Source organism: Sorex araneus, chromosome 2 (assembly GCF_027595985.1).
Source record: "Sorex araneus isolate mSorAra2 chromosome 2, mSorAra2.pri, whole genome shotgun sequence".
Lineage (NCBI taxonomy): Eukaryota > Metazoa > Chordata > Mammalia > Eulipotyphla > Soricidae > Sorex > Sorex araneus.
In genome coordinates this window covers 252,641,887-252,669,331 of record NC_073303.1, presented here as the reverse complement: position 1 = coordinate 252,669,331, position 27,445 = coordinate 252,641,887, and the positions used below count along the sequence as shown (strand labels likewise).

The window sequence follows — 27,445 nt, the reverse complement described above, 5'->3', positions numbered from 1 at the left end:
AGGACAGACCCAAGGGATATGTCCATCCCCGGGGACCCCCCACTTGGATGCACATGTGCTTCTGGACCCCACCTCTGTCCCTGTACTCAGGCATGCGGGGGGCCTGGACGGTGCCCCCCGAGAAAGGCAGGTGTCAGCGGGGGCCCGTCTCACCCTCCCCCCAACTCCCTCCTTCTCTGTCCTGGCCACTTGGGCATCTTCCTGGGCACGCGTCCATCTTTGAGTCCCCTTCCCCACAGGGGACGTGTGATGGGGTGCAGGGGTGCTCGGAGCACGGCAGAGCTTCCTGGAGGTGGGGTCTACATGGGGCAGGACCCCTCAAAGGAACTTCCCTTGTCCTCGGTCCTGCGGCATTGCTGGGAGGGGTGGACAGCTGACCTGCTTTAATGAGATGCTCCTACAACTAGATTCGCTGGACAAAGCTCCCCCCCGCCCCCCCTCCCGCACACCCCAGCCCTCCCCTGCTGCAGTTTCTGCTGAGAGCGAGGGGTCAGGGGTCATCTTTACCGAGTGGGAGGCAGTCGTGTTTTCACAGGGGGCGTGTGGGCGATCTCGGTCCCGAGACCCGGTCTCCCCGCCCCCCACCCCCTCGCCCCACCCCTGGAGCCAGAGGGAGAGGCGTCCGTCCGCCTTGGCTTCCGGTTCCATCCCGGCGCTGTGCCACTGGCCCTGCCCCGACGCTCGTCACGGCCCCCAAGTCATTTTTTCTTTTTGTTTAACGTTCCCAGAGCTTTAAAAGTCTCTTTGCATCTCTAGGCCCATCCATCACTGCCAGAAACGCTTAGCGGGAGAGGAGGAAGGAAAGGGGGACCACGTGGCTCCGTCCCTTTGGGGCCCGCTGGGAGGGACAGGCAAAGGTCATGCCCCCCCCCCCAGACCCCTGCTTCCGGCCCTGGGGAGCGCCGATGTCCTGGGAGGGGAGGGGGGTCACTCTCTCCCTCCCCAGCCTTCGTGGGCAGCTCAGAGCCACGGGACAGCGGATGACAGAGGACACTCAGCACAGGATGGCGGAGGAGTTTAATAGACAGGGCCGGCGGAGACCCTCATCCCCGCTGCCTTGCGTCCATTTCAGGGGGTGCTGAGGGGACAGACACGGAGGGTTGGGCGGGGGTTGGCGGGTCCGGGGCAGAGGGGCAGATGGAGGCGGGGGTGTGTGTGTGCCCGGAGCTCTCCTCCCCTCATCCTATGGTCACCAGCGTGTGGAGACGGAGTCAGAGACGGTTCATATGTGTCTGTCCGGGGCTCCTCTCCCACCCCGCCCCTGCAACCCCCGGCCTAAGGCAGGCAGGGCTGAGAGGAGCGGGGAGAATTAGCAGGAAGAGGAATTAGGGGAGGCGGGGAAGGGGTGCCTTGCAGGGGGTTCGTCAGCTTGGAAGGAGAGTTACGTGGGTGAGAAGAGGCCGCCAGAGTGCTGCGTGGAACCGCAATGGAGAGAGAGAGAGAGAGACAGAGAGAGATCGAGCGAGAGAGGCCGGCCACAGAGTTCTCCAAAGTCACCACCAGCTGTCTGAGCCGGGGCGCTGGGCTGGTGGGGCCTACCCCGAAGACTCTCTGCTGAGAGCAGCCCCCCGCTGAGGGGATGCAAGGTTCTGAGGGGCCTGGGCCCGTGGGCGGGACACTGCCCAGTCCTACGAGGCTGCGGCCGGCCCACCAGGGATGCCAAACGGGGGGAGGGGAGGATGTCTCCCCGCGGAGGCTCCTAGTACCCTTGTTCTCCCGGGGGCCCCCTCCGGAACCGGCTTTCCCCTCTCTCCCTACTGACCTCAATCAGGGGCCCTTTCGGGTTTACGCCCCAAGGCCGAGAGTTCCAGTGCTTTTATTCTTTTTTTTTTTTTTTTGCTTTTTGGGTCACACCTGGCGATGCTCAGGGGTTACTCCTGGCTCTGCACTCAGGAATCACCCCTGGCGGTGCTCAGAGGACCATATAGGATGCTGGGAATTGAACCCGGGTTGGCCGTGTGCAAGGCAAACGCCCTACCCGCTGTGCTATCATTCCAGCCACCCCCCCCCCCCCAGCGCTTTTATTCTTCCTATGGAAAAGATGAGTCCCGTGAGAGCCAGCAGGTGCTGGGGGCAGCCAGCCCTCTGGGCCACACCCAGCCTGCAGCGTCCTGGGCTGGGGGCCGAGTCCCCCCGACTCCCGGGTCTCAGCATGGCCCGGTGTGGGAATGAGGAGGGGGTGACCCCAGGTGTTGTGGGACCCCCCCCCCCCCCCGCCCAGTGCCCAGCACGAGGCCCCAGATTATGTTAAGACCTCGAGGCCAGCGGGCCTGAGCACTGACGGTTTAATCGAGAAACCAGCAGGACGGGCGGGAGGCTCCCTGGGGAGGGGGTATCCTTCCCTCTGGGAGGCTTCGTGGATGGCGTCTGTGGGGCCCCATGGGGTGCCGAGGAAGGCAGGGGCGGGCGCTCTGGCCCCCACGGGCTAGTCCCCCACGGTCCCGTCCGCCTCTCCCCACCTCAGGCTCGCTCCTGACGCTTCCCAGAGGGTGGCCGGGTGGGGGCTGGTTCTCCCGGGGGTGAGCTACCGAGGGGAAGAGGGGTCCTCACGAACGTGTAAGGCCCTCTGCGTGGCTGTGGCTGCCCCCTCTTCCAGTGCAGGAAACACGCCACGGTCCTGGGGCACAAACCCCAGGCAGGGGCCCAGATCCCCTAGGGTGTGTGTGTGTGTGTGTGTGTGTGTGCGTGTGCGCGCGCGAGTGTGTATGTGTGTGTGCGCGCGCGCGCGCGAGAGTGTGTGTGTGTGTCACCCCCAGCTACATCTCTGAGCCTGCTCTGTGGTGTGGGTCCTGGTGTGTGTGTGTGTGTGTGTGTGTGTGTGTGTGGGTACCCTTCTGTGGTGTGGATCCTGGTGTGTGTGTGTGTGTGTGTGTCCCCCTCTGTGGTGTGGATCCTGGGGTGTGTGTGTGTGTGTGTGTGTGTGTGTGTGTGTGCGCGCGCGCGCGGGTCCCCCTCTGTGGTGTGGATCCTGGGGTGTGTGTGTGTGTGTGTGTGTGCATGTGGGTCCCCCTCTGTGGTGTGGATCCTGATGTGTGTGTGTGTGTGGTGTGTGTGTGTGTGTCCCTCTGTGGTGTGGATCCTGGTGTGTGTGTGTGTGTGTGTGTGTGTGTGTCCCTCTGTGGTGTGGATCCTGGCGTGGGGGGGGGGCGGCGGGACCCCCCTCCCGGCCCTGGGCGCGGCAGAGACGGGCCGAGGAGGTCCGGAGCAGAGAAGAGGCGTCCCGCGGCGGCGGCCATGCTGCAGGAGAGCGGAGCTTTCCGCGGTGCTTGACAGAACCATGTTCCGTTTGCATCGTTCCACCACATGGTTAGATCAAGCACAAGGGAAAGCGCCGCGGCCAGGCGGCCGGCAGAGTCAGTCAGGCCGGGAGGAGAGAGACAGACAGACAGAGAGGGGGAAGCAGCGTGGAGAAGCAGCAGCCGGGGCGGGGGTGGGGGGCCCGCGGGTCGCGCCCCTCCCGAGACCCCTTCCCTGGCCCGCCCGAGACCCAGGAGGGGGCGCGGGGCGGGGGAGTCTCAGGCCCAGACCCTCCCCAAGAGGCCTCCGGGGGGGCCAGAGTGAGTGACAGGGCGTTCAACTCGCACGACGCTGACCCCGGTTCCATCCCCAGCATCCCATAGGGGTCCCCCGAGCGCCTCCAGGCGGGGGGATTCCTGATTCAGAGCCAGGAGGAGCCCCTGAGCATCGCCAGGTGTGACCCCACCCTGCCCCCCGCCAAGAGGAAAAAAAACCCAAAACCAGAGACCTGAAAAAAATTCCCAACGGAAGCTACTTGCGGGGGTCACCTAGCTGAGGAGGGTTTCCCGGCCCCCCAGCTTTGACTGGCCCTCCAGTGGGCGGGGGTCCGAGTGTCCAGGGGAAGTACCGAGCACCCAGGGGTCACCCCAGCGGCAGGAGGGGGTGGGACGTTTCCCGTGGCTCAGAGCTCCCCAGCTCAGCTCTGAGCAGTACTCCCGAACCTGCCCCCCAGCCCCCCTGGGCCAGGCTTGCTCCCGCCTGAGAGCAGGACCCCCGTCTTCGCTCCCGGTGTTGGGGAGCCGTCGCGTCACTGCTCTGCCACAGAGCCCAGGGGCTCTGTCACCCTGGAGTCGCCGTGACCCCCACCCCACGTGCACCGTCCCGCCCCAGGTCAGGGAGAGCTGTGACCCGGGCCGCAGGCCTGGGGGTTCCCTCCTGCTCTCATGTTGGAGCAAGGGGGGGCTTCCCCTGTCCCTCTGCCGGGACACCCCTCTGTGCCCCCCCCACGAGAGGTCCTGAAGAGGTTCCTTTCCCCTGGGGTTCCCTCCCCCGAGGGGAGCAAGCCAGCCTGGACCTGTGCAGGGGCGGGTGGGGCAGAGGCCGCGTCCCGAGACCAGTGGCTGAGGCTAGGCTGTCCTCTCACCTCCAGGGGGGAAGCGGGTGCCCCGAGGGACCCCCTGCCCGGGGCCGCACAAGGACGGACAGGCCGTAAGGCACGCGTGAAGACAGGAGTGGGTGGACAGAGCCGGGCTGGACCTCTGTGGGCGGGGCTTGCCTAGACCACGGACGGCGTACATTAGTGATCACGGTACATATGTATGTGGACCCCTCCCCCCTAGAAGCCTCTAATTTGGATATAAGACCCCCCTCACTCCTGCCCCCACCCCAGTGAACTGCACTTGGGGCTCCATCCTTTTTTTTTTTTTTTGCTTTTTGGGTCACACCTGGCGATGCACAGGGGTTACTCCTGGCTCTGCACTCAGGAATTACTCTTGGCGGTGCTCAGGGGACCCTATGGGATGCTGGGAATCGAACCCGGGTCGGCCGAGTGCAAGGCAAACGCCCTCCCAGCTGTGCTATTGCTCCAGCCCCGGGGCTCCGTCCTTTTAAGGAAAGAGCCAGAGGGGTGGGACAGCGGGGAGGGCGCTCGACAGGCATGTGGCCGAACCAGGTTCCACCCCGGGTACCCCAGAGGGTCCCCCGAGGCCCGAGTCCGGAGGGGCCCTGAGTAGTGCCCCAAAGGAGAGAGAGAATATGGGGGGTATTGCCTGCCATGGAGGCAGGGGGAGGGTGGGCAGGGGGGGTATACCCGGGACACGGGTGGAGGGGGGGTGAGCATGTGGTCACTGTGAGATGGTGACTCAGACATGAAAGCTGGTGACTGTCTCACGGTGACTCAGTAGCTCCTTAAGGAGTAAGACAGAAAGTCCCGTGTGAGCAGCACTTGGGGGGGGGGGGTCAGCACTTTTGGCAATAGACGTAAATAAATGGCCCCCACCCTCCTCTCCTCAGCCCACCCGTGCCTGCCTCGGGGCCTCCCTGCCTCCCCTCTGTGCCCCACCCCACCCCCACGGCCTCTCTGGCCCCCACCCTCCTCTCCTCAGCCCACCCGTGCCTGCCTCGGGGGCCTCCCTGCCTCCCCTCTGTGCCCCACCCCACCCCCACGGCTTCTCTGCCTCCTCTCCCTCCACACCTGCACCCGGGCTGGGCTGGGCTGGGCTGGCCTCCCCCCTCTGACTGCCCCTTCCCGGGTTAACACAGAGAAAGGGGGGCAGGGACAGGAGCCAGGTGGCACTTCCCCTCTGTTCCCCGCCCACCCCCCACCAGGTGGGGCCTCTCTGAGGGGGGGCTCGAGCCTCTAAACCCGCGGTGGATGGGGCAGAACCAGGGTGGGGGCTGCTGGGAGACCAGACGCCCCTCTGCTCCCTGCCCACAGAGTGGCTCCTGATCCTATCAGCTGTCTCCTCGTGCGGGGGGCGGGCCAGGTGGCTTTGAGGGAAGGGTGACAGCGGGGTGATTCTCCGTCAGATCCTCTCCTCCTCTTCCTCCTCCTCTTCCTCCTTCCTCCTCCTCTTCTTTCTCTTTTTTTCCTCCTCCTCTTCCTCTTCCTCCTCCTTCCTCCTCCTCTTCCTCTTCTTTCTCTTCTTTTTCCTCCTCCTCCTCTCCCTCCTCCTCCTCCTCTTCTTTCTCTTCTTTTTCCTCCTCTTCCTCCTCCTCTTCCTCCTCCTTTTCCTCCTCCTCCTCCTCCTCCTCTTCCTCCTCCTCTTCTTTCTCTTCTTTTTCCTCTTTCTCCTCCTCCTCCTTCCTCCTCCTCTTCTTTTTCTTTTTCCTCCTCCTCCTCTTCCTCCTTCTCCTCCTCTTCCTCCTCCTTCTCTTCCTCCTCCTCCTCCTTCCTCCTCCTCTTCTTTCTCTTCTTTTTCCTCTTTCTCCTCTCCTCCATCTCCTCCTCCTTCCTCCTCCTCTTCTTTTTCCTCCTCCTCTTCCTCCTCTACTTCCTCCTCCTCTCCTCTTCCTCCTCCTCTTTCCTCCTCCTCTTCTTTCTCTTCTTTTTCCTCCTCCTCCTCCTCCTTCCTCCTCCTCTTCTTTCTCTTCTTTTTCCTCCTCCTCCTCTTCCTCCCTCCCTTCCCACCCTCTTCCCCCTCCTCCTCCTCCTCTGAACCTTCTGGAAACTCCCAGCGGGCTTCTCTGTCACCCCAGGCAAGGCCTGAGCAGGTGTGGCCCCAGGCTCTCTGCAGAGTGGGGGGCTCCTCCCAATCTGGACTGTTCTAGAACACGGCACCTCACACCAGGCTGCTCTGAGGAGCCCCCCTCCCCCATGCCCCCCCCATATAGCAGAGGCTCCAACCCGGGGGCAGAGCTTCCCCTGGGAAAGGGCGTCTGGCTCCTGCTGTCTCCCACTTGGCCTGCACCCTGGGGTGCCCCCGCCCCCGTACCCATTTACATTCTAGGTCGGGCCGTGTCCACGCCACCCCTGTCCCCTCCTGCAGGGCCCAGACATCTGGGGCCCAAGAGCTGGACAGGCTCCAGGAAACCGGGCGGCACCCCCCACCCCCACCCCCCAGCCGCCTCCTCTGCCTTCCAGCCTGTGTCCTGGCGCCACGGGCCAGAGAGGGAGGCCCGAGCCGGGGCTGGCCGCAAGGACGGATGGAAAGTACTCTGGGGCGGAAATGACCCTTCCCTGGCGCCCAGACACGTCCAGAAACGCCCGGCCGGAGCGCTGGGGGCAGGAGGGAGCCGTCAGGGCCAGCTGCGAAGTGGCCGGGCCCCGGGCCCTGGGGGAGGGGTGGCCACAGCGGGCACGGAGCACCTGCTGCCACAGTCCACCTGCGGCTGGTCCCGTGTGGGGTCCCCAGGCCTGTGCTGGCCGCTCCCCAGGACACAGGGGACCGACAAAGGGGCGTGTTCCGGGGACAGGCAGGGGAGGGGCTGGGGCGGGTGGGGGGGTGTGTCTTGTCAATGACACGCAGAATGTGGGGCCCGGTCCCACCGCTCTCCGTCCACTGCCTGACCCCTCTCCCCGGCCCCCCCATCGACCTCCCGTCACGAGGCACACGAAGCTAAGGGGACCGTGTTCCCCAGTGGCAAGTTGCTCTGAAGCACCTGGACCCCCGGCCGGCCGGGAGGGTTAGGGACTTCTGCTTCCGAGGGGCCCCCTTGCCGCCCCCCACCCGTGCCCTGCCTGGATCGGGCGGACAGGGCGGTTCTCTGGTGGGCGGGGGTCCCCAGGGAGTGGACGACAGTGTTTGCCCTGCGTTCTTCTGAGTGTTTGGCTTTTTCCCCCACCACTGAACAGCACCCCCTGCAGGTGAAGCTGAACCCTGACATGCTCTGTGCTCTGGGGGTGGGGGGGTCCCGGAAGGGGGATGCAGGACCCCACCCCACCCCCACCCCCACTCCCAGGACTGGGATGGCTCGTTTCTTCCTCTGTCACCACTTTGGGAAACAGAATGTCGAGGAGAGGGACAGAGGCCCTGCAGGGGGGCGGGGGTGGGGGAGGGGGGTCCTGGGGGAGGGGGGTGGACAGGTGGCTGGGGCAGAGGGTGCAGCTGTGTGTGTGTGTGTGTGTGTGTGTGTGTGTGTGTGTGTGTGTAATTGGTTTCTGCGGGGCTAACTGAATTTCCCCAATGTAATTTGCAAAGCGGCTCCCGGGAGCCATCCCAGCGCCTGCCTCCTCCAGATTGGATTAGGGGCCCTCTGGGGGGGGTCGCGGGGGGGGGCGGCAGCGCGCAGCCCCGGTACCTGAGCAGCGGAACTTCTTGCTCTTGATCTGGCCGATGCGCTTGTTGGCCAGGCGGCGGGGGCCGCTGCAGCGGGCGCCGCTGGTCTCGATGGGGTTGTCCTGGAGGAACTCGGCCAACCACTTCAGGTGGCAGTCACACACGAATGGGTTCTGGGCCAGGTGGCTGCGGGAGGGGCGGGGCGGTGAGGGCGCGCAGCCCGGAAGGTGCACGCACGGCCCTGTCCGGCCGGGGGTGGGGGGCGGCGTCTGGGCAGTTCAGAGCTAGACGCCCACCCCCCTACCCCTGCCCCCTATGGTCCCGGCACCCCCTTTACCCTGCAGATGGGTCTTAGTGAGGGAACTGGGCCCTCTGGCGGCCAGAACCAGTTGGGGTATGTGTGTGTGTGTGTGCGCATGCGTGCGTGAGTGTTCATGTGTGTGTGCATGCATGTGTATATGTACGTGTGTGCAAGCGTGTATGCACGTGTGCATGTGTGTGCGTGCATGTGTGTATGTGTGTGCGTGTGAACAAGTGTGTATATGTGCATGTGTGTGCATGTGCATGTATGTGTGTGCATGTGAGCAAGTGTGTGTGCACACATTGTGTGCATGCATGCGTGTGAGTGTATGTGCGTGTAAGCATGTGTACATCTGTGCTTGTGTGCTTGTGTGTCTGTGCGTGTGTGCATGTGTGTGCGTGTGAACAAGTGTGTGTGCACGCACAAGTGTGTGCATGCATGTGTGTGTGCAGACGCGTCTGTGTGTGCGCGTGCACACATGTGTGTATATGTGTGCATGTGCATGTGAGCAAGTGTGTGTGTGTGCACACGTTTGTGTGCATACGCGTGTCTCTATATGTGTGTGCATGCGTGCACACATGCGTATGTGTATGTGTGCAAACCAAGCTGTTCCCAGCACAATCCCCGAGACTCCCATTTCTACCCATTCTGTCTGTTGACTTTTGTGTTTTGGGTCATACCCAGCGATGCTCAGGGCTGACTCCTGCCTCTGCACTCAGGAATGACTCCTGGTGGTGCTCGGGGGACCCTCTAGGGATGCCAGGGATCGAACCTGGGTTGGCCGCTTGCAAAGCCCGCGCCCTCCCCGCAGTTCTGTGGCTCTACACCCCAGGCCCATATTCTGTGCAATGGGCACAGCAAGGCCCTGGCTTGCCCCTGTGCCCAGGGGACCAGACGGTGCGCATTTCTCCGAGGCCAGTGACATGCAGCACAGCCAGCAGTGGGCACCCCGGGCCCTCATGCGGCAGGACACGGCTCCCATGGCTCCCGGCCAGCTCTGACCTGCGGGAGCCCCTGGGCTGGTGCCACTGGCTGGGCTGTGTGGCTCACTGCTGGGACAACCGTGCAGTAACATGGGCCGCGCGGGGGCTTCGGAGGGCCCGGGGGGCAGGAGAGGTGCTCGGCTCAGAATACAGGGGCCCAGGAGCCTGCCGGGACACACCTCGGGTCCCTCCTTCGAGGCACAGCCCTGGCCGTCTCTGGGCTGTGGCTCCTGCTGCAGGAATGGGGGAATAAAGGTAACGGGGCCGGAGCAATGCTCCAGCGGGGAGGGCATATGCCTTGCACGCAGCCGACCTGAGTTCTGTCCCCGGCATCCCCTAGGGTGCCCCGAGCACCACCAGGAGTTATTTTCCTGAGTGAGAGCGAGAATCAGCCCTGAGCTGACCCCGTCTTTTCCTCCTGCCCCCCCGCCCCGTCCTCCCTAGACTCCTTCCGGGGGGTTCCGGGGCTGGGGGCTACTCACAGGGTCTGGATGGCCTGCAGCGGGGCGAAGAGCCCCTTGCTGATGGTCTGCAGCTTGTTGTCGTACAGGGACAGCAGGCTGAGGCTGCGCAGGTCCTGGAAGGTGCTCACGCGGAGGCAGTTGATCTTGTTGGCGTTCAGGAGGCTGCAAGCGAGCACACCGGTGACTGACCGTGCCTGGTGGTTCCCCTGGGCCCCCCACCCCGCCACGCCCTTCAGCCTCGTCCCTTTTGTGCCACAGGGAGTGAGCGAGAGGCACCGGCATTTGTGTGGCCCCTAGCGCGTCTGGGATGGGTACGTGATGCCTAACACCAGAGCCTTCTGGGGTCCCACACTCAGGGGTGCGTGTGCGTGTGTGTGCGCATGTGTGTGCATGTGTGTGTGTGTTGGGGGGGAGGGAGGAGGGTGCACCAGAAATGGACCCTCAGGAACTTCATTCTTGGCTTGAGGAAGCATCGCTTCCGGGGGTCGGGAGAGAAGTCACGAGACAGGAATCTCCCAGAAAACTACCTCACAGGGGCCGGAGCGATAGCACCAAAGGCAAAGAAAGAAAACTCCTCACACTGCTGTCAGAGCACTGCCTGTGGGCAATCTGCACTTTATTTATTTTTGTAGTTCTGGGTCGAACCCAGAGTCTCACACACGCTAGGCAAAGGCTTGGCTGTGGAGCCTCAAGCCGGACTCCCCTGGAAATCAGACCCAAGTCAGGCGTCATCTGTGAGAGGCATGAGTGCATGCATACTGGCTCTCCCTCAGAAACACGCACACACACACACACACACACACACACACTACCATTACCACCACTCCCACTCTCTCATACACACACTGTCCCACACACACTTCCATTCCCTCATACACACACATACATTCCCACACACACATACATACCCTCACACACTTACATTCCCTCATACATACACATATATTTCCTCACACACAGTTACATTCCCTCACACACATACATTACCTCACACATATATATTCCCTCACACACACACATACATTCCCTCATACACACACTTACATTCCCTTATACACAGACTTACAGTTCCTCATATACACACTTATTGTCACTCACACACACATTTCTACTCTCATACACACACTGTCCCCCCCACATCCTCTCACACACATACATTCCCTCATACACACACTTCAGTCCCTCATACCCACACTTCCACTCTCTCAGATACAAACTGTCTCACACACATCCTCTCACACACATACAGTGCCTCACACACACACTTCTCTTACACACACTCTCACACATATATTCTTTCACACACAGTCCTTCACACACACACTTCTACTCTCTCATATACACAGTCTCACACATATCCTCTCATACACACATACATTCCCTCAGACACACTTTCACTCTCTCAGTCTCACACACATATACACTCAGACTCAGACACACTCACATTCTCCGTACACACTTACATTTACTCATACACACACTTCCACCCTCTCACACACATACATAAACTCAGACACACACTCAGACACACACTCAGACACACACTTCCACTCTCACATTCTCTCACACACTCACACAAAGAACTCTCACATTCTCTCATACACACTCATATGCTCCCATACACACACTTCCATCTCATACATACACCTTCCCTCACATGTACAAACTTCTACTCAGACACACACACACACACACACACACACACACACAAACATGTCCTCAGACTCAGACATCTTCACACATTCTCCCCTACACAAACATTCTCCCCAGCCTCCAAACTTCAACACAGTTCCCAGCGTTGTAGCCCCACCGAGGCCCCCGTGTGGTTGGCTGTGCCCGTCACCAGCACGCAGTCGGCGCGTGTCACAGTCCTCACAGCTCCCTCCTGCTCTCCCCGCTGCTGGAGAGAAGCCAGTGTGGCCGCGTGGCCCAGCCGTGGACGCTGGCTCTGGGGAGTGTCACACACCAGCTGACGGGGCAGACCCTGCAAGCGGGGAGGAGCAGCTCTGACCCCTCCTCGCCCCCCCCGGGAAGGGCTAACCACAGAGGCTATGACTCTGGCCCCTCTGGCCCTGCTCGGTGCCCAGTTGGCTGGTGGAGGCTGGTGTGCTGCTGGGCCTCGGGTGCCCCTCCATGCCGCCCACCTCGCACCTCCCCTCGGGGACACACAGCCTGCGGCTGCTGACTGCGGGGTGCGCTGGCCAGAGAAACGCACCGCCCCCTCCTTGCACTGGGGGTGCTGCCGGGTGCTCTACAAGATGCCAGGTGTGAGGGCCGGACACGGTGGGCAGGGGACCGGGGAGGAGCCGGAACATCCTCCCCCATGGTCCTGGGGAGTGGATGACGGAGCCTGGGCAAAGAGCAACAGGGGCTTCCCCGAGATCCCCACTGTGCTTGGCCCTGACACGGGGTGCATTCCCCCTGGCCCCTCACCCAGGATTCCAAGCTGTCCTCAGGGGTCCCTCCTTCCAGACCCCGGGCCTGGGTCCAGCTCACACACATGCACACGTGCCCCTCCTCCCCCAGCCCAAAACTACAGGCACATGTGTGCACACGGGCACCCATACCCACTAGGCACACACACACACACACACACACACACACACACACACACACACACACACACACCCCTCAACCCTCCAGGACATGGGAGGGAGATGCTAAAGGCTCTTGTAGTCAGGCAGGTTAATAAAAGATGCTTTTGGGGCTGGAGCAATAGCACAGTGGGTAGGGAGTTTGTCTTGCACACAGCCGACCCGGATTCGATTCCCAGCATCCCATAGGGTCCCCTGAGCACCGCCAGGAGTTATTCCTGAGTGCAGAGCCAGGAGTCACCCCTGTGCATCGCCAGTGTGACCCAAAAAGAAAGAAAAACAGTGGGGAGGGCGCTGGCCTTGCACACAATGGACCTGGGGTCCATTAGGTCCCCAGCACCCCCCATGGGTCCCCTGAACTCTACCAGGAGTAATTCCTGAGTGCAGAGCCGGGAGTCAGCCCTGGGCATCGCTGGGGGGTGGCCTCAAAACAAACAAAACAAAAATCAAACAAACGGGGCTGGAGCGATAGCACAGCGGGTAGGGCGTTTGCCTTGCACGCAGCCGACCTGGGTTCGATTCCCAGCATCCCATACGGTCTCCTGAGGACCGCCAGGAGTGATTCCTGAGTGCAGAGCCAGGAGGAACCCCTGAGCATCACCGGGTGTGACCCAAAAAGAAAAAAAAAATTCAAACAAACAAACAAAACCCAAAACACCGAAAAAAGAAAATAATAATAATAATGATAATAATAAAAAGAGGTGGATGTCGGGAACTCCCCGGCCAGTGTGGACAGAACGAAGGCAGACTGCAGGGAGTGCGTTTGTGCCGGCCCCTTCCAGGAGCCCAGGACTGGAGCAGCCTCTGCTGGAGATTGTAGTGGGCTGGTCAGTGGGGAGTGAGGGGCGGCAGTGACCGACCGACGGGGAGGGCCGGTTCCATCCTGGTTGCCGGTAGCGCAGCTGGAAGGGAGCCAGCGGCCAGGGCAACCCAGGCTGCCCGACCTGCTTGCTGGTGGCACTCTGCTGAGTGGACACTGCCCAAGGCCGCCTGAGGCGGGAGAGAGAGGAAACGGGACCCTCGGAGGTGCTCAGAGCCCACCGGGGCCAGGGAGAGGAGATGACGCCGAGGAGTCAGAGAGGCTCCAGCCTGAGGGGGAGCGATGCCGTCTCCCAGGGCAACACCTTCGCTCTCTTCAGGACCTGCCTCCCAGCCGCCCGCCGGCCAGGGTGCAGAGACGGCCGATTCCTGCAGGGGGCGCCAGGCCACCGTGGCCGGGCCGTGTCTCTGGGGAAGGGGGCAAGCAGGGGCTTCACCATCCAGTCCCTTAACTCCACCTGCTCCCCAGGGGCTATTCAAGGGGCGTTGCTCTCCCGGGGCAGGGGGTGGCCGTGAAGGTGGCCCTGTGAGTTTCTGATCTTCTCGGCTCGGAGCTGGGCGCTGGCCCATCCGGTCTCTGAACTATTGAAAGAATCCTCGCCACACGCCCCCGTGGGGAAGGCGGGTGCTGCCTTGCTTCTCCTCCGGGGTCGTTTCCACGCCAGCCGTTACAGCACGGAAGGGTCTGCATCCCGCCCCAGGGAACACGGCCCCCCCGCACTGACCCCAAGGCCAAAGCCATCCTCCGTCTGCTCTCAGCAGAGGCAGAGCTGCACGTCCTGGCAGCCGCTGTGACTCGGGGCTTCCCGACGCCCAGCGCCCAGCGTCCACTACCGACACCGACCCCGCCCACTACCGACACAGACCCCGCCCACTACCGACACAGACCCCGCCCACTACCGACACAGACCCCGCCCGCTACCGACACAGACCCCGCCCACTACCGAAACAGACCCCGCCCACTACCGAAACAGACCCCCGATTCAAGGCCTTGGCAGTCCACTGAGGTTTAGGATTCACAAGAGGAATATGCCTGTCCCCCGCCCCTCCCAATGCGCAGGTGAGACAGACTCGGGGGAGGAGCAGAGGAGGAAAACTTTCTTCCTCTTGTCTGAGGTCCCCCAAAGCACGTCTGAGGACCACCGTGCTGGACGGCGGCTGGCGGAGCGTCCCGGGGAACGGGCGCTGCTCTGCTACCCAGTCCTCAGAAAGGCCCGGCCAGCGGAGTCTTGGGCGGGAAGGGAGGCAGGACAAGCGGGCGGAGGTAGCGCTCGAGGGAAAACCTCATTTTCCTCCAGGGCGCTTTGGGTGTCGCCTGATGGGACAAGCTGGGGGCCCGCCCCTCTGCAGCCCTGCCGAGGCCACAGCACCTGTCTGCAGGTGCCAGCGAGGCTCTGCGTCAGGGCACACGGCGGCCGGGGACCCGGGCCTCTCCCTTACAGGCAGACAGGCAGGCGATTTCACACACATACACACACACATGCACACACATGTGTACACACATGCACACCCCCACACCTATATACACAAGCACAGCACACACATGTGCACACAGGGACACACATGTGGACAATCCCTCAAATGCACATGCACACAGAGACACATATGCAACGCCCACAGACATACATGTACATGTGTACACATATAGGGACACACATGCATACATGCCCACAAATATTCATGCAAACATGTGCACACAGGGATACATGTACACACAAATATACATGCAGACAGGTGCACACTCCCATAAGTATGCATTCACATGTGTGCACACACTGAAACACACATATACACAACCACATAAATATATACACACATGTGCACACACAGGGACACACATGCATGCCTTCACAGACATACATGCACATGTTTTTCACACAAGGACACACATGCCCCAAACATAGAGGCACATGTGTGCACACATGGACACCCTCCATGTGATCCCCAAAACATATGTGCATACATGCACACGGACATAGATGGACATCCAGACACCTCCCCACATGTCCACACATGCACATATGTGCACAAACACATGCACAATGCATGCCTACATATACGCACACAGGCACTTAACACATGGTCACCTATACATAAAAGCACATACACGTGTCCACACATGCATATATACACAGACACCTGTACATACAAGCACATACCTGCATGTGTGTGGACAGCCACCTGCATGTGTGCTTGTATGTACACATGCACACATATATACAAGCATACCCTCTTGCATACGCACACTCGGGCAGACATGCACACAAACATGCACACAACCCTGCCCCAGCCGCACACGGCTACAAACGTTCCCCCAGTGCTCCTCCACCACCAGACCCCAAAAGCTCTGCTCCCGTGTCAACACTGATCCTGCTGTGTGACTGGGGACAGGTGGCTGACCTCTCTGAGACTAAACGGCCTGACGATCCTTTCCCAGTGCCCACCATGGGGGTGAAAGAAGCGAAACTAGATCATCCCAGAGCACAAGCTCCGAGACGACCAACGTCCCGTTATACGTCCACCATGCAGGTGCCCCCTCAGCCAGGGTCGGGGGTGACCGGCCATGCAGTCTCGGGCTTCACCCGCCTCCTCGCCAGGACCCCGTGCCCACGGGGAGCCATTTCCACAGGATTCCCGGGACCCTGAGTGAAGCCCTGAGAGTCGCTTCCTCTCAGGATTCTCAGCTCGTCTGGTCCTAGCCCCCAAACCTCCCTCCCTACCCCTCAGACCTTCCCTGTAGACTCATCCACAGGGACCCCGATTGCCCCTGCCAGCTTCCTGGTGAGAACACTGCTCCCCTCCCCCCCACCCCGGGTGCTGTACATCAAGGCCAAAGGGGCCCTTGGCGGGCTGGCAGGAAGTGAGTGTGTGAAGGGTCCCAGAGAGGGTGGCAGAGGGCGGCGCTACTCACAGCAGCTGCAGCGACACCAGCCCGCTAAACAGCTCCTTGGGGATCTCGGAGATCTTGTTCCCGTAGAGAACCCTGGAGGAGAGAGAGAGGGGGCAGCGGTCACGGAGGGGCCGGGGGGCAGAGGCCTGGACCGGCTCCTTCCCGGCCAGCCTCATTCCTTCTCCTTTACAGCCAGAGACATGGGCACAGGTGGTGGGGGGCAGCAGGAGAGGCCGTCCCGAGGCCAGCAAAACTGGGCTGTGACGGGTCTGGGTCCTGGGCAGCCCCACGTGGTAAAGAACCCACGACAGGAAGCGGGGAGGAACCCAGGCCTGGAAGCATAAAGACCCCACACAGGAAGCAGAGACCCCTGTGCTTCTTTCTTTTTCTTTTTCTATTTTTTTTTTCTTTTTGGGTCACACCCAGCGATGCTCAGGGGTTACTCCTGGCTCTGCACTCAGGAATGACTCCTGGCAGTGCTTGGGGGACCATATGGGATGCTGGGGATCGAACCCGGGTCGGCCACATGCAAGGCAAACGCCCTACCCGCTGTGCTATTTCTCTGGCCCCACCCCTGTGCTTCTTTCTCACACCCCGTGGCCGGCCAGGCCTGTGTCTTTTTGTCTCTCGGGGGTACAGGAAGCATTCTGTACCTCTCCATGGCATGTGGAAGTGACTAGAACCTCCCGAGCTGAGCGTGTCAATCATCCCTCTAGACAGGGAGGCTTCTGAGTATCTGGGCGGGCGGGGGGTCCTATCGAGATGGGCCGGGGGCTGCTGGCTGGCTCTCATGAGAAGCTGGGGAGCAGGGAGGGGACACCCGGGTGCCGGGCCGCCCCTCATTCCTGCCCCGTCCCTGGCCTTTCTGCTCTGGGAAGCCCCTGAAGGTCCCCCCGTCCACCCATGGACGGATCGGAAGCCTGAGGCTAGAGAGATCCCATTCACAGGGACGCCGAGTGAGTGGACACCCGGTCCCCCCAATCCCCCTCAAACCACCAGTTCCACTCTGACCCCCGGAGATGGAGGGAGTGGGGGCAGGTGTGACCACAGCGGACGGTGCTCAGGGCTTACTCCTGGCTCTGCATTTACCAGCCCCCCCGCTGGCAGGTGCTCAGGGGATGACCACAGCGGGTGCAAGGCCAACGCCCAACCCGCTGGACTCCTGCTGCTCCGGCCCCAGCTGCAGTACTTCTTTTTTTGTTTGTTTGTTTTTGGGTCACACCTGGCGATGCTCAGGGGTTCCTCCTGTCTCATGCACTCAGGAATTACTCCTGGCGGTGCTCAGGGGACCCTATGGGATGCTGGGAATTGAACCCGGGTCGGCCGCTTGCAAGGCAAACACCCTACCTGCTGTGCTATTGTTCCAGCCCCTGCAGTACTTCTTGAACCATCTCCCTTGCGGCTTCCCCAGAGAGAGGGGTGGGGGTGCCCCCATGCTTCGGATCTGCGTGGACTGCTGAATGGGGGAGGACACTTCTGGGGTCTTCGCACCCCGCCCCCCGCCCCAGCCTGTTGCTGGCTCTCGCCCAGGCCCAGCCTTGTCTGACAGGGGGCTGGGGGGACCAGAAGGGATCACTGCTCTGTTCTACACACAGCGACTCACGGTTCCACTCCAACCTGGAGGGCGCTGGCCAGGGAGGAGAGAGAAGGTGGGCAGGGAGGGGGCACCTGAGCCCCTTCTCGGGCTGCTGGCCCTGGGGGAGGGGCGCCAGTGTGGCTGCCTCTCGAGGGCCTCCCTCGGATGACGATGGCGTGACAGTCAGCGTGCCCGAGGCAGGCACACCCACTCTGGGGGCCAGAGAGGGACTGGTGGGGAGGGGGGCCAGGGGCACCAGTGCACTCCCTTGGGCGTCCCTGCGGATGGGATCTGTCCTAGGGCTTCAGGGCCATCCGAGAGAGGGGGGCTGGGGGACAGCGGAGCATTGAGACATGGTCAGGGCTCGATCCCGGGCACTCCACAGGGTCCCCCGAGCACCGCCAGGAGGGATCTCTGAGTCAGCCCTGAGCACCGCTGGGTGAGGCCCCCAAATAAAACAACCCCTCCTCAAAAAAAAAAAACCCACCCAAATCAAGGGCTCGTGATCCTCAGAATAAAGGATTCTCTGGCTCCCCTCCCAACCCCCGACCCGCCGGTCTGCTTCTGAGCTTAAAGGTTCCTCCTGGCCTGGGAAGATTCTCTGGTTACCCGCCACCCTATTTCTAGGACTGCACAGTGCTCCCCCGGGGGCCTGTTCCAGTGCGGCCATGCTCACCTCTGCTTTACGTTTTGGGGGTCTTTCCTGCCAGCCCAGCCCCCGCCCCAACTCCCGCCGCTGCCAGGAAGGCTCCCTGTGTGGGGTGACCTGGGCCCCCGCTGGCTGGTGCCCGGGAGGGGGAGCAGCTGGGCGGGCCTGGGGGGCACGTCACCAGCCCGGGTCACCGAGTCAGGACACACGGGCGGGCAGGGCTGCTGCAGCTCCTTGTTGGGCACCAGTCAGAGCCTCTCCCTGTCCTCAGATGGACCCCAGGCCCCAGCTGAGGGGGAACCGGGTGGGCAGGAGGGGGGTCCCCGAGGCCCGTCCCCACTGGCACACGCTGTGGCCTCTGGGTTCCCAGCCAGACGGTCTCTGCGATGAACCCAGCTGATTTCGGCCGTGAGCAGCAGGGGGCAGCTGAGTCGGGGGCCAGCCCGGCCCCCAGCCCGATCCCAGCGGGACGGGCCCGAGGGGCGGCGTCTCTGCTTACAGGACACTCGGGTGAGGCCCACAGGGAGCCCAGACAGCCCCCCAACCCTGCCACACCCCTGGGGGTCCCATCGGGAGAGCCGTGTTGGGGTGTGCATTTGCTCCGTGCCTGAGGCGCCCGGGGCTGTCAGAGACGCCCGCCCAGACGCCAGCAGGCCAGCAGCCCGGAGTGGGGTCCGGGGACCCCTGCCACGCGCTGCAGTGCACACGCGACATGCAGGACCCCCACCCCCCACTACAGGGGCACCGCCAGGTAGGACCCCGAGCCAGAAAGAAGCAAAACCAAAAATTAGCCGTGTGTGTGTGAGTGTGTGTGAGTGTGTGTATGTGAGCATGTGTTTGTGAATGTGCGTGAGTATGTGTGTATTTGAATGTATGAGGTGTGAGAGTATGTGAGTGTCTGTGTTTGAATGTGTGTTTGTGTGAGTGTGAGTGTTTATGTGAGTGTGTTTATGTGAGAGTGTGTGTATGTGTGTGAGTGTGTGAGTGAGAGTGTGTATATAGGTGAGTTGTGAGAGTATGTGAGTGTCTGTGTTTGAATGTGTGAGTGTGTGAGTGTGAGTGCTTATGTGAGTGTGTGTTTATGTGAGAGTGTGAGTATGTGTGTGAGAGTGTGTGAGTGTGAGTGTGTATGTAGGTGAGTGTGCGAGAGTATGTGAGTGTGTTTGAATGTGTGAGTGTGTTTGTGTGAGTGTGGGTGTTTATGTGAGTGTGTGTATGTGCGTGTGTGTATTTGAGTGTGTGAGTCTAAGTGTGTGAGTGTATGTGAGCATATGTTTGTGAGTGTGCATGAGTGTGTATGTGAGTGTGTGTGTTTGAGTGTATGAGTGTGTGAGAGCATGTGAGTGTATTTGAATGTGTGTTTGTGAGTGTGTATAAGTGCGAGTATGAATGTGTGTGTGAGTATGTGAGTATATATGTGTGTGTGTGTGTGTGTGTGTGTGTGTGTGTGTAGATGGTACCCACTACTTTTTAAACTTTGAAGGAGAGATGAGGGTGGATTTCTGTTGCAGGTGGCTCTGGGGATTAAGTGTCCAAGTGTCGCCGGGCACCCTGCCGGGCACACAGCCACCGTGTGGTAAATGCGCCAGTGAGCCTGGCCAAGGCCAGGGAGATGCCCTCTGACTCTCTCTGCTGGCAGAGAGCATGCTGGGAAGTCTCCCGTGATGCTCTTGACGCGGCAGGGAGTGCCTGAGGGGAGGGGGATTCCCCAGCAGCCCCCTGCCCTCCCAGTGCCCAAGTTTCCCCCTGCCCAGGGGGGCCTGGCAGGACACTCTAGGTTTCCACAATCAGCGGACCTGGGTTCGAGCCCCGGCATCCCGTAGGGTCCCCTGAGCATCACCAGGAGGGGTCCCTGAGTGCAGAGGCAGGAGTCAGCCCTGAGCACCGCCGGGTGTGTCCCCCCAAACAAACCCAAAAAATCCCCAAAATCAAGGGCCTGTGCTGCTTCCCAGAATAAAGACAGTGGGTGGGTTTGGCGCAAATGGCCAAGAATCAGGGAAAAGCACAACACGAGTGCTTCCGGGGCTGCAGCGATAGCACAGCGGGGAGGGCGTTTGCCTTGCACGCGGTCGACTCGGGTTCGATTCCCAACATCCCATAGGGTCCCCTGAGCACCGCCAGGAGGAATTCCTGAGTGCAGAGCCAGGAGTAACCCCTGTGCATCGCCAGGTGTGACCCAAAAAGCAAAAAACAAACAAAAAAATGAGTGCTTCCCTTGGCGGGGCCGTGGGAATGGGGAGAAAAGGGCCCACGGGTAATAAGTACCTACCCTGTTCCCCACGCCCCATCCCCCAGCTCCCCGCCTCTGAATGGTCAGCCAGTGGCCGGCGAGCTGGCCGGCCACTCAATCGAGCAAAGTAACGCACTGAGGTTGTAGAAACATTCTCCGAGATCCACCTCCCCCTGACCAAGAGAGACGTTTGTTTCTCTGGCCAAGCTGCCGACGAAAGCGGGAGGGAATGAACATAAACCTCTCTCTCCGCACCCCCCACCCCCCACCCACCCCCAGAGCTGTCTCCCGGCCCCACCACCACCCCCAGCCTCGCCCCGGCAACGGCTCCCCCACTTACAGCGACGTCAGGGACTTCAGACCCTGGAAGGCGTCCGGGGCGATGTCGGAGATCTGATTCTTGCTGATGTCTCTGAAACAAAAAACACAGCGGGGAGAGGGGGGCTGAGGGCGAGGCTCTCAAGGGGGGGGGAGGGCGAGAGTGGGCCCTGCCTGGGGGCATGGACTCCCGAGCACTGGGGATGGGGCTTCTACGGCACCACTCGGCTTCCTTTCCCCATCAGAGACACCCCACCGGCAGCCCTCCCCTCGGCTCTCAGCCGACGTTCCCGGACACTGCCGTGGCACACCAAGGCCTCGTCTTGCACTGGCACTGCCCTGAGGCAGAGCAGGCCCCCAACTACCAACGGCGGCACCCCCCGCCCTTGCCTTGGACCTCTGCCAACCCTTGAATTTTCTTTTTTTTCCTGCCAAGACCTTTCTGCCCCCTCCTGGCTTGAAAGAAGCTTCATGGGCCATGACTCGAGTCTGATTTGGGGTCTCCTCTGGGCCTGGGGAGGAGGTGAAGGGGTGAGGGGCGCTGGGACCCCCTCTGAGATGTGGCGGTGTCCCCGGGGGTGCTCCTGGCCCGGGCGGGGAGAGGGGAGGTCTGGGGCGCTGTGGGAACGGGCAGCTGTGAGGCTGAATCGGAGCCATGACAGGCTCTCCTTTAAGACCCAAACTCACCAGGTCCAAGTCTCAGTTTCCCCCACCAGAGAGTCCCGCCTTCTCAGAAAACAGCATAACCCCGGGCAGGGAAACCGGGCCCGTGGGAGCAGCCTCTCAGAGTAGGGGGCCTGGGCAGAGGCGCCCCGCCAGGTAGAGAGGGCCGAGGGAGTGGGGTCACTAGGGCTGGGGCCAAGAACTGGACACACAGCGCTGGGCCCTGGAGTCCCGGGACAGGACTGGGTCCCACAGTTGGAAACATGTCGCCAGTTCCTAGAAAAAAAATGCTGGTGTGGAACCAAACCCTATAGAAGCTGCTCAGAATTCTGAGTCGGGGTCCTTGTCAAGACCCCACGCCGTTGGATGAGACTCGGACCCTAGCCTGGGCGAGCAATAAAGGGGTCTTGCATTTGCATCCTGGCATCGAGTCTGGTCCATGTAAGAGCGAAACCCCCTTCCCAGGACATAACGTGAGTCTGATCCGGGGCCATTTCTGGGCCTGGGGAGAAGGTGGCGGGGGGGCGGGGAGCGGGGGTGAGAGGTGCTGGGACCCCTCTGAGATGTGGCGGTGTTACCAGGAGGTGCTCCCGGCCTGGGCGGGGAAAGCAGAGGTGTGGGGGGCGCTGGGGGGAACGGGCAGCTCAGTGAAGACCTTCCCGGAACTGGGCAATGGGTGGTGGGCTGGCCACTGTGTGGCCTTCTACTGACTTCTGAGCCCCAGGGGCTTGTTCTGGCTCCCGGATCGTCACTGGAGCAGGGGGCCGGTCTCTGCCTGGTCTCTGGGCTCCCGTCTCCGGCAGGGAGCGGCCCCGAGGGTCAGTCACTAAACAAGGACCCTTGGGGCTGGAGTGATAGCACAGCGGGGAGGGCGTTTGCCTTGCACGCGGCCGACCCATGTTCGATTCCCAGCATCCCATAGGGTCCCCTGAGCACCGCCAGGGGTAATTCCTGAGTGCATGAGCCAGGAGTAACCCCTGTGCATTGCCGGGTGTGACCCAAAAAGCAAAAAAAAAAAAAAAAAAAAAAAAAGGTAACAAGGATCCTTTTCCTGGGAGAGAATACAATAAATGATGCTTTTTATTTTTTTGGCTTTTTGGGTCACATCTGGCGATGCACAGGGGTCACTCCTGGCTCTGCACTCAGGAATTACTCCTGGCGCCTGGCGGTGCTCAGGGGATCCTATGGGATGCTGGGAATCGAACCCGGGTCGGCCGCGTGCAAGGCAAACGCCCTCCCCGCTGTGCTATTGCTCCAGCCCCATGAATGATGCTTTTATGTGGGAGGGAGATTAAGGAGGAGCTGGGGTGTGGGAGGGCCAGGAAGGAGGAGAGAGGGGTCAGCACCTCCCCAGCCCTGTCCCCCCCACCCCGGCAGATCTGAAACGGCCCCTGTGAGTCCCAGCCCGCCAGGTCCTGGCCCCTACACTGCCCCCGTAGCGGGCACCGTCCTGATTTCCAAAGCCTGTAAGTTGAGTGCCCTTTCCCGGGCTCGGGCTTCTGAGGTGCAGCTGCAGGGCTGAGCCCCTAAGCCGGAGGGATTGCCTCGAGCAAATCCGCAGACGGGCGGGCGGGGCACCCACAGTCCCCCCTCACACCTCAGGAGGGTCTTAGCTAGCAAATGCCACGGGGATTATCCCTGGCCTCCAGCGCCCTCTGGCTGGAGTGCTGGGGGCCACCTACTCCCTGGGCACCAGAAGGAGCAAGCAGGCACTTCAGCCATGCCCCAGGCTCTCAGGCCCGTCCTCCCACCCCCCACCCCGGCTGCCCACGCGTAGGTGCCCGGGTTTGGGAGCTGAAGGTGAGCAGAAAGCAGCCAAGACGCACTTCCATTGTAGGGGCTGGAGCAATAGCACAGCGGGGAGGGCGTTTGCCATGCAGGCATCCGACCCGGGTTCGATTCCCAGCATCCCATAGGGTCCCCCGAGCACCGCCAGGAGGAATTCCGGAGTGCAGAGCCAGGAGTCACCCCTGAGCATCACCGGGTGTGACCCCCCTTCCCCCGCCAAAAAAAGCAAAAAGACACTTCCGTTGTAAATCCGGCTGCCCATGCCACACGCCACGTGAACCCCCGAGTCCCCCAACCTGCAAGCGTCTGGGCTCCCTTTCCCCAGGGGGGGCACTTACATGCGCTTCAGCTTCTTGTATGGGGTGAAGGCTCCGGCGGGGATGGATTTGATGGAGTTCTGCTCCAGGCGTCTGGGAAACAAACAGGAAGAATGAAGTCCGTTAGCCACCCGGCCGTCACCGGCGGTCCCTGGGGGCCTGAGGACGCCGTGGTCAGGAGGGTCTTAGCCACCCGGGGCACTGGCAGGGGGCTCTGGTGTCAAGGAGGCTGGCGGCCGAGAGAGTCGAAGGGGTGAAGGCGAGGCAGAGGAGCTTTATGTAATTTAGTTTATGTATTTGGGTGGACTGGAGCGATAGCACAGCGGGTAGGGCGCTTGCCTTGCATGCGGCCGACCCGGGTTCGATTCCTCCGTCTCTGTAGGAGAGCCTGGCAAGCTACCGAGAGTACCCTGCCCGCACGGCAGAGCCTGGCAAGCTTCATATTCGATATACCAAACACAGTGACAACAAGTCTCACAATGGAGACGTGACTGGTGCCCGCTCGAGCAAATCGACAAACAACGGGAGGACAGTGCTACAGTGCAAAGTGGGAATCACTGATGTATTTGGGTGGTCGGGCCACACCTAGTGTAGCTCAGGGCTGACTCCTAGCTCTGCACTCAGGAATCACTCCTGGCGGTGCTCGGGGGACCCATGGGATGCCGGGGATCGAACCCGGGTTGGCCATGTGCAAGGCAAACGCCCTCCCTGCTGGACTATCGCCCCGGCCACGGCTTTAGTGCAATGCAGGCGCTAATGATGACCACTCACGGCGTGCTGAGTGGTCAGAGAGCTGGCCCCAGAGTCGGAAACTGCTTAGCGAGTATGTCCTCAGCCCCCATCCCTGTCTGTCTGTCTGTCTGTCTCTCTCACACACAAACACAAAAGGAGGGGACGACTACATTAATCAAATGTGTCACTTCACTTCGTCCACGCTGCCTCAGTGACGTGAGGACGGATGCCTTCAGCCAGCACAGGAAGGAGCAGACGGGGACGGCCGGGGGCAGGGGGAGTGGGCTGCCTCGCAGGGTCGGCCCCCCCAGAGGGCTCCCGCAGAGGCAAGCGAGGGTCTCTGCATCACTGGGCTTTTCCAGGGCAGAGAAGGAGCCCTCACCGCCAGCTCCCAGCCTGCCTGCCCTTGCACCCGCCCGCACGCCACATCGGGGAGGGTCTGGGCTGGGGGTGTCTCCCGGGCTGCCTGCCGCTGGGCTTCCGGCCGGGGTCCCAGCCCGGACTCTCCTGAGGGGCTCCTCGACGACACCAGAGGCTGTCGGCCAGGCCACACTTCACTTCCTGGTGTGTGTGTGTGTGTGTGTGTGTGTGTGTGTGAGAGAGAGAGAGAGAGACAGAGACAGAGACAGAGACAGAGAGACAGAGACAAAGAGACAGAAATAGAGACAGAGAGAGTGTTCACCCTCTCGCATCTCTCCAGCTGACTTCCTGTCACCGGGAGAGGTGTGTTGGGAGCAGGTGGGTGGAGGAGGGGCCTCTGGCCCAGGTGACGGATGGCGTCCGTGGGCCTCAGCCTCCACACGGCGCGCTCACCTCATCTATCTCCCGGCCTTTGAGGGACCCACCTTTCCATCACCTCCTCATCTGGCATGGCCTCCCTTAGGCCCTCTGCTGGGAAGACACAAGGGGTGTGTATGTGTGTGTGTGTGTGTGTGTGTGAATGTGTGTGTATGCGAGTGTGTATGTGTGTGTGTGTATGGTGAGTATGTGAGTGTGTGTGAGAGAGAGTGTGTGTGATTGTGTGTGCTTGTGAATGTGTTTGTTAGTGTGTATGTATGGTGTGTGTGTGAGTGTGTGCATGGTATGTGTGAGAGAGTGTGAGTTTGTGTGAGTGTGTGTGTGTGTCTGTGTGAGTGTGTGTGTGAGTGTGTGTCTGTGTGAGTGTGCGAGTATGTGTCAGTGTGTGTATGATGAGTGTGAGTGTGTATGGTGTGTGTGAGTGTGAGTGTGTGTGAGTATGTGTATGTGTGTGTATGAGTGTGTAAGTGTGTGTATGAGTGTGTGAGTGTGTATGAGTGTGTAAGTGAGTGAGTGTGTATGAGTGTATATGAGTGTGTCCGTGTGCGTGTGTTTAAGTGTGTGAGTGTGTGTAAGTGTGTGTGAGTGTGTATAGTGTGTGTGAGTGTGTATAAGTGTGTGTGAGAGTGTGTGTAAGTGTGTGTGTGTGAGTGGGTGTACGTGTGTGTGAGTGTGTGTGAGTGGGTGTACAGTGTGTGTGAGTGTGTATAAGTGTGTGTGTGTGAGTGTGTGTAGGGAAGGGGTCCCCGAGGAGCAGACGGGAGCCCGGGCCGGCTGGCGGGAGGCACCGGTCTCGCAGCGCTGGTGTGCAGCGCGGGGGAGACAGCCTTATTAATTTGCCGGGCGCGCGGCCTCTCGCGGGGGGGGCGGGTGTTTGTGACTGGAGCGGCTAATGGAGCCGTTTGCCAGCAATTTTCCCATCGCAAACAACATCTCGGCTGCTAATGCGGCGTGTTTGTCAGGCGACCCATAACACAGACAAATCGCTCTCGGGCCGAGGCCGGGCGGGAGGGGCTCGGGGAAGGGGGCGCTGGGTCCTCCTGGGCGGGCTGGCCAGGGTGGATGGCACAGCAGGCTGGGGGACGTGGGTGAAGCACAGAAGCCGCTCGTGGACCCCACGGGGCGGGGGGGGGGGGGAGTAACAGCCGCTTTTTTTTTCTTTTTGGGTCACACCCGGCAATGCACAGGGGTTACTCCTGGCTCTGCACTCAGGAAGTACCCCTGGCGGTGCTCAGGGGACCATATGGGATGCTGGGAATTGAACCCGGGTCGGCCGCGTGTAAGGCAAATCCCTACCCTCTGTGCTATCGCTCCAGCCCCAACAGCCACTTCTTGAGGCCGCCCGGGCCTGGGAGTTGGCGGACACGGCAGGGGTCAGCAGTGACCTCTCGGAGCCGGGCAGCAGTCCTGGGGCCACCTGCCCACGGTGCTGACTGAGTGACCCCTCGACGGTGTGTGGGAGGAGGGAGGGAAGCTCGGGCGTGTGCAGGATCACCGAGGGGGTCCTCCACAGAACACTCAGGCCCAGAGGACCCCACCTGGGGGGATCCTGGCACGCCAGAGACCCCCAGGCCGGCCCCTGCGCTCGTCGGGCAGCTAAGGAGAGGTCTCGGAGGGCGACCGGCCGGGGTGGCATCCTGGGGTCAGTGTGCCCCCCACAGGGGCCGGGACCCTGCGCGGTGTGCCCCGGCAGCCCTGGCCTGGGGCTGGGAGCAGAGCCGCCTGAGGGATCTCCCCCGGGTGCCGCTCTCCCACCCAGACGACCCCTTGCTGCGCCCGCCCAGGCAGTCTGCTGCCCCGGGACGCTGCACGGGAGAGGCGGGCTCCGGCCGAGCCACCAACGAGCACTGTGCCAGCTCTGGGACGGGCTCAGGGGACGTTTGGGTGAATCCGGGAGGGACCCACCAGCCGGCCAGTGGCTGCAGGGGAGTGCGGGGGTGGGAGGGGGAGGAGGGGGAGGAGGAGGAGGAGGAGGAGGAGGAGAAAGAGGAGGAGGAAGAGGAGGGGAAGAGGAGGGGAAGGAGGAGGAATAGGAGGGCAAGGAGTAGGAAGAGGAAGAGGAGTAGAGGGAGGAGGAGGAGGAATAAGAGGAGAAGAGAAGGAGGAAGGGGAGGAAGAGGAAGAGGAGGGGAAGGAGGAGGAAGAGGAGGGCAAGGAGTAGGAAGAGGAAGAGGAGTAGAGGGAGGAGGAGGAGGAATAAGAGGAGAAGAGAAGGAGGAAGGGGAGGAAGAGGAAGAGGAGGGGAAGGAGGAGGAAGAGGAGGGCAAGGAGGAGGAAGAGGAAGAGGAGAGGGAGGAGGAGGAATAAGAGGAGAAGAGGAGGAGGAAGGGGAGGAGGAGGAAGAGGAGGGGAAGGAGGAGGAATAGGA

The 27,445-nt window shown here is 61.4% G+C and overlaps 1 protein-coding gene across 2 annotated transcripts in view; it reads right to left on the bottom strand.

Annotated features, from left to right (window-relative positions):
* Positions 1 to 27,445, bottom strand: part of SLIT3 (slit guidance ligand 3) — a 517,570-nt gene that overhangs the window by 36,825 nt on the left and 453,300 nt on the right. For both annotated transcript variants that reach the window (XM_055125249.1, XM_055125250.1), the window contains 5 exons: positions 23,569 to 23,640; positions 20,802 to 20,873; positions 16,028 to 16,099; positions 9,722 to 9,865; positions 7,978 to 8,141 (listed from right to left, as the gene is read on the bottom strand). In XM_055125249.1, the coding sequence (XP_054981224.1) occupies positions 7,978 to 8,141; positions 9,722 to 9,865; positions 16,028 to 16,099; positions 20,802 to 20,873; positions 23,569 to 23,640 (524 nt within the window). The remainder of the gene's footprint in view (positions 1 to 7,977; positions 8,142 to 9,721; positions 9,866 to 16,027; positions 16,100 to 20,801; positions 20,874 to 23,568; positions 23,641 to 27,445) is intronic.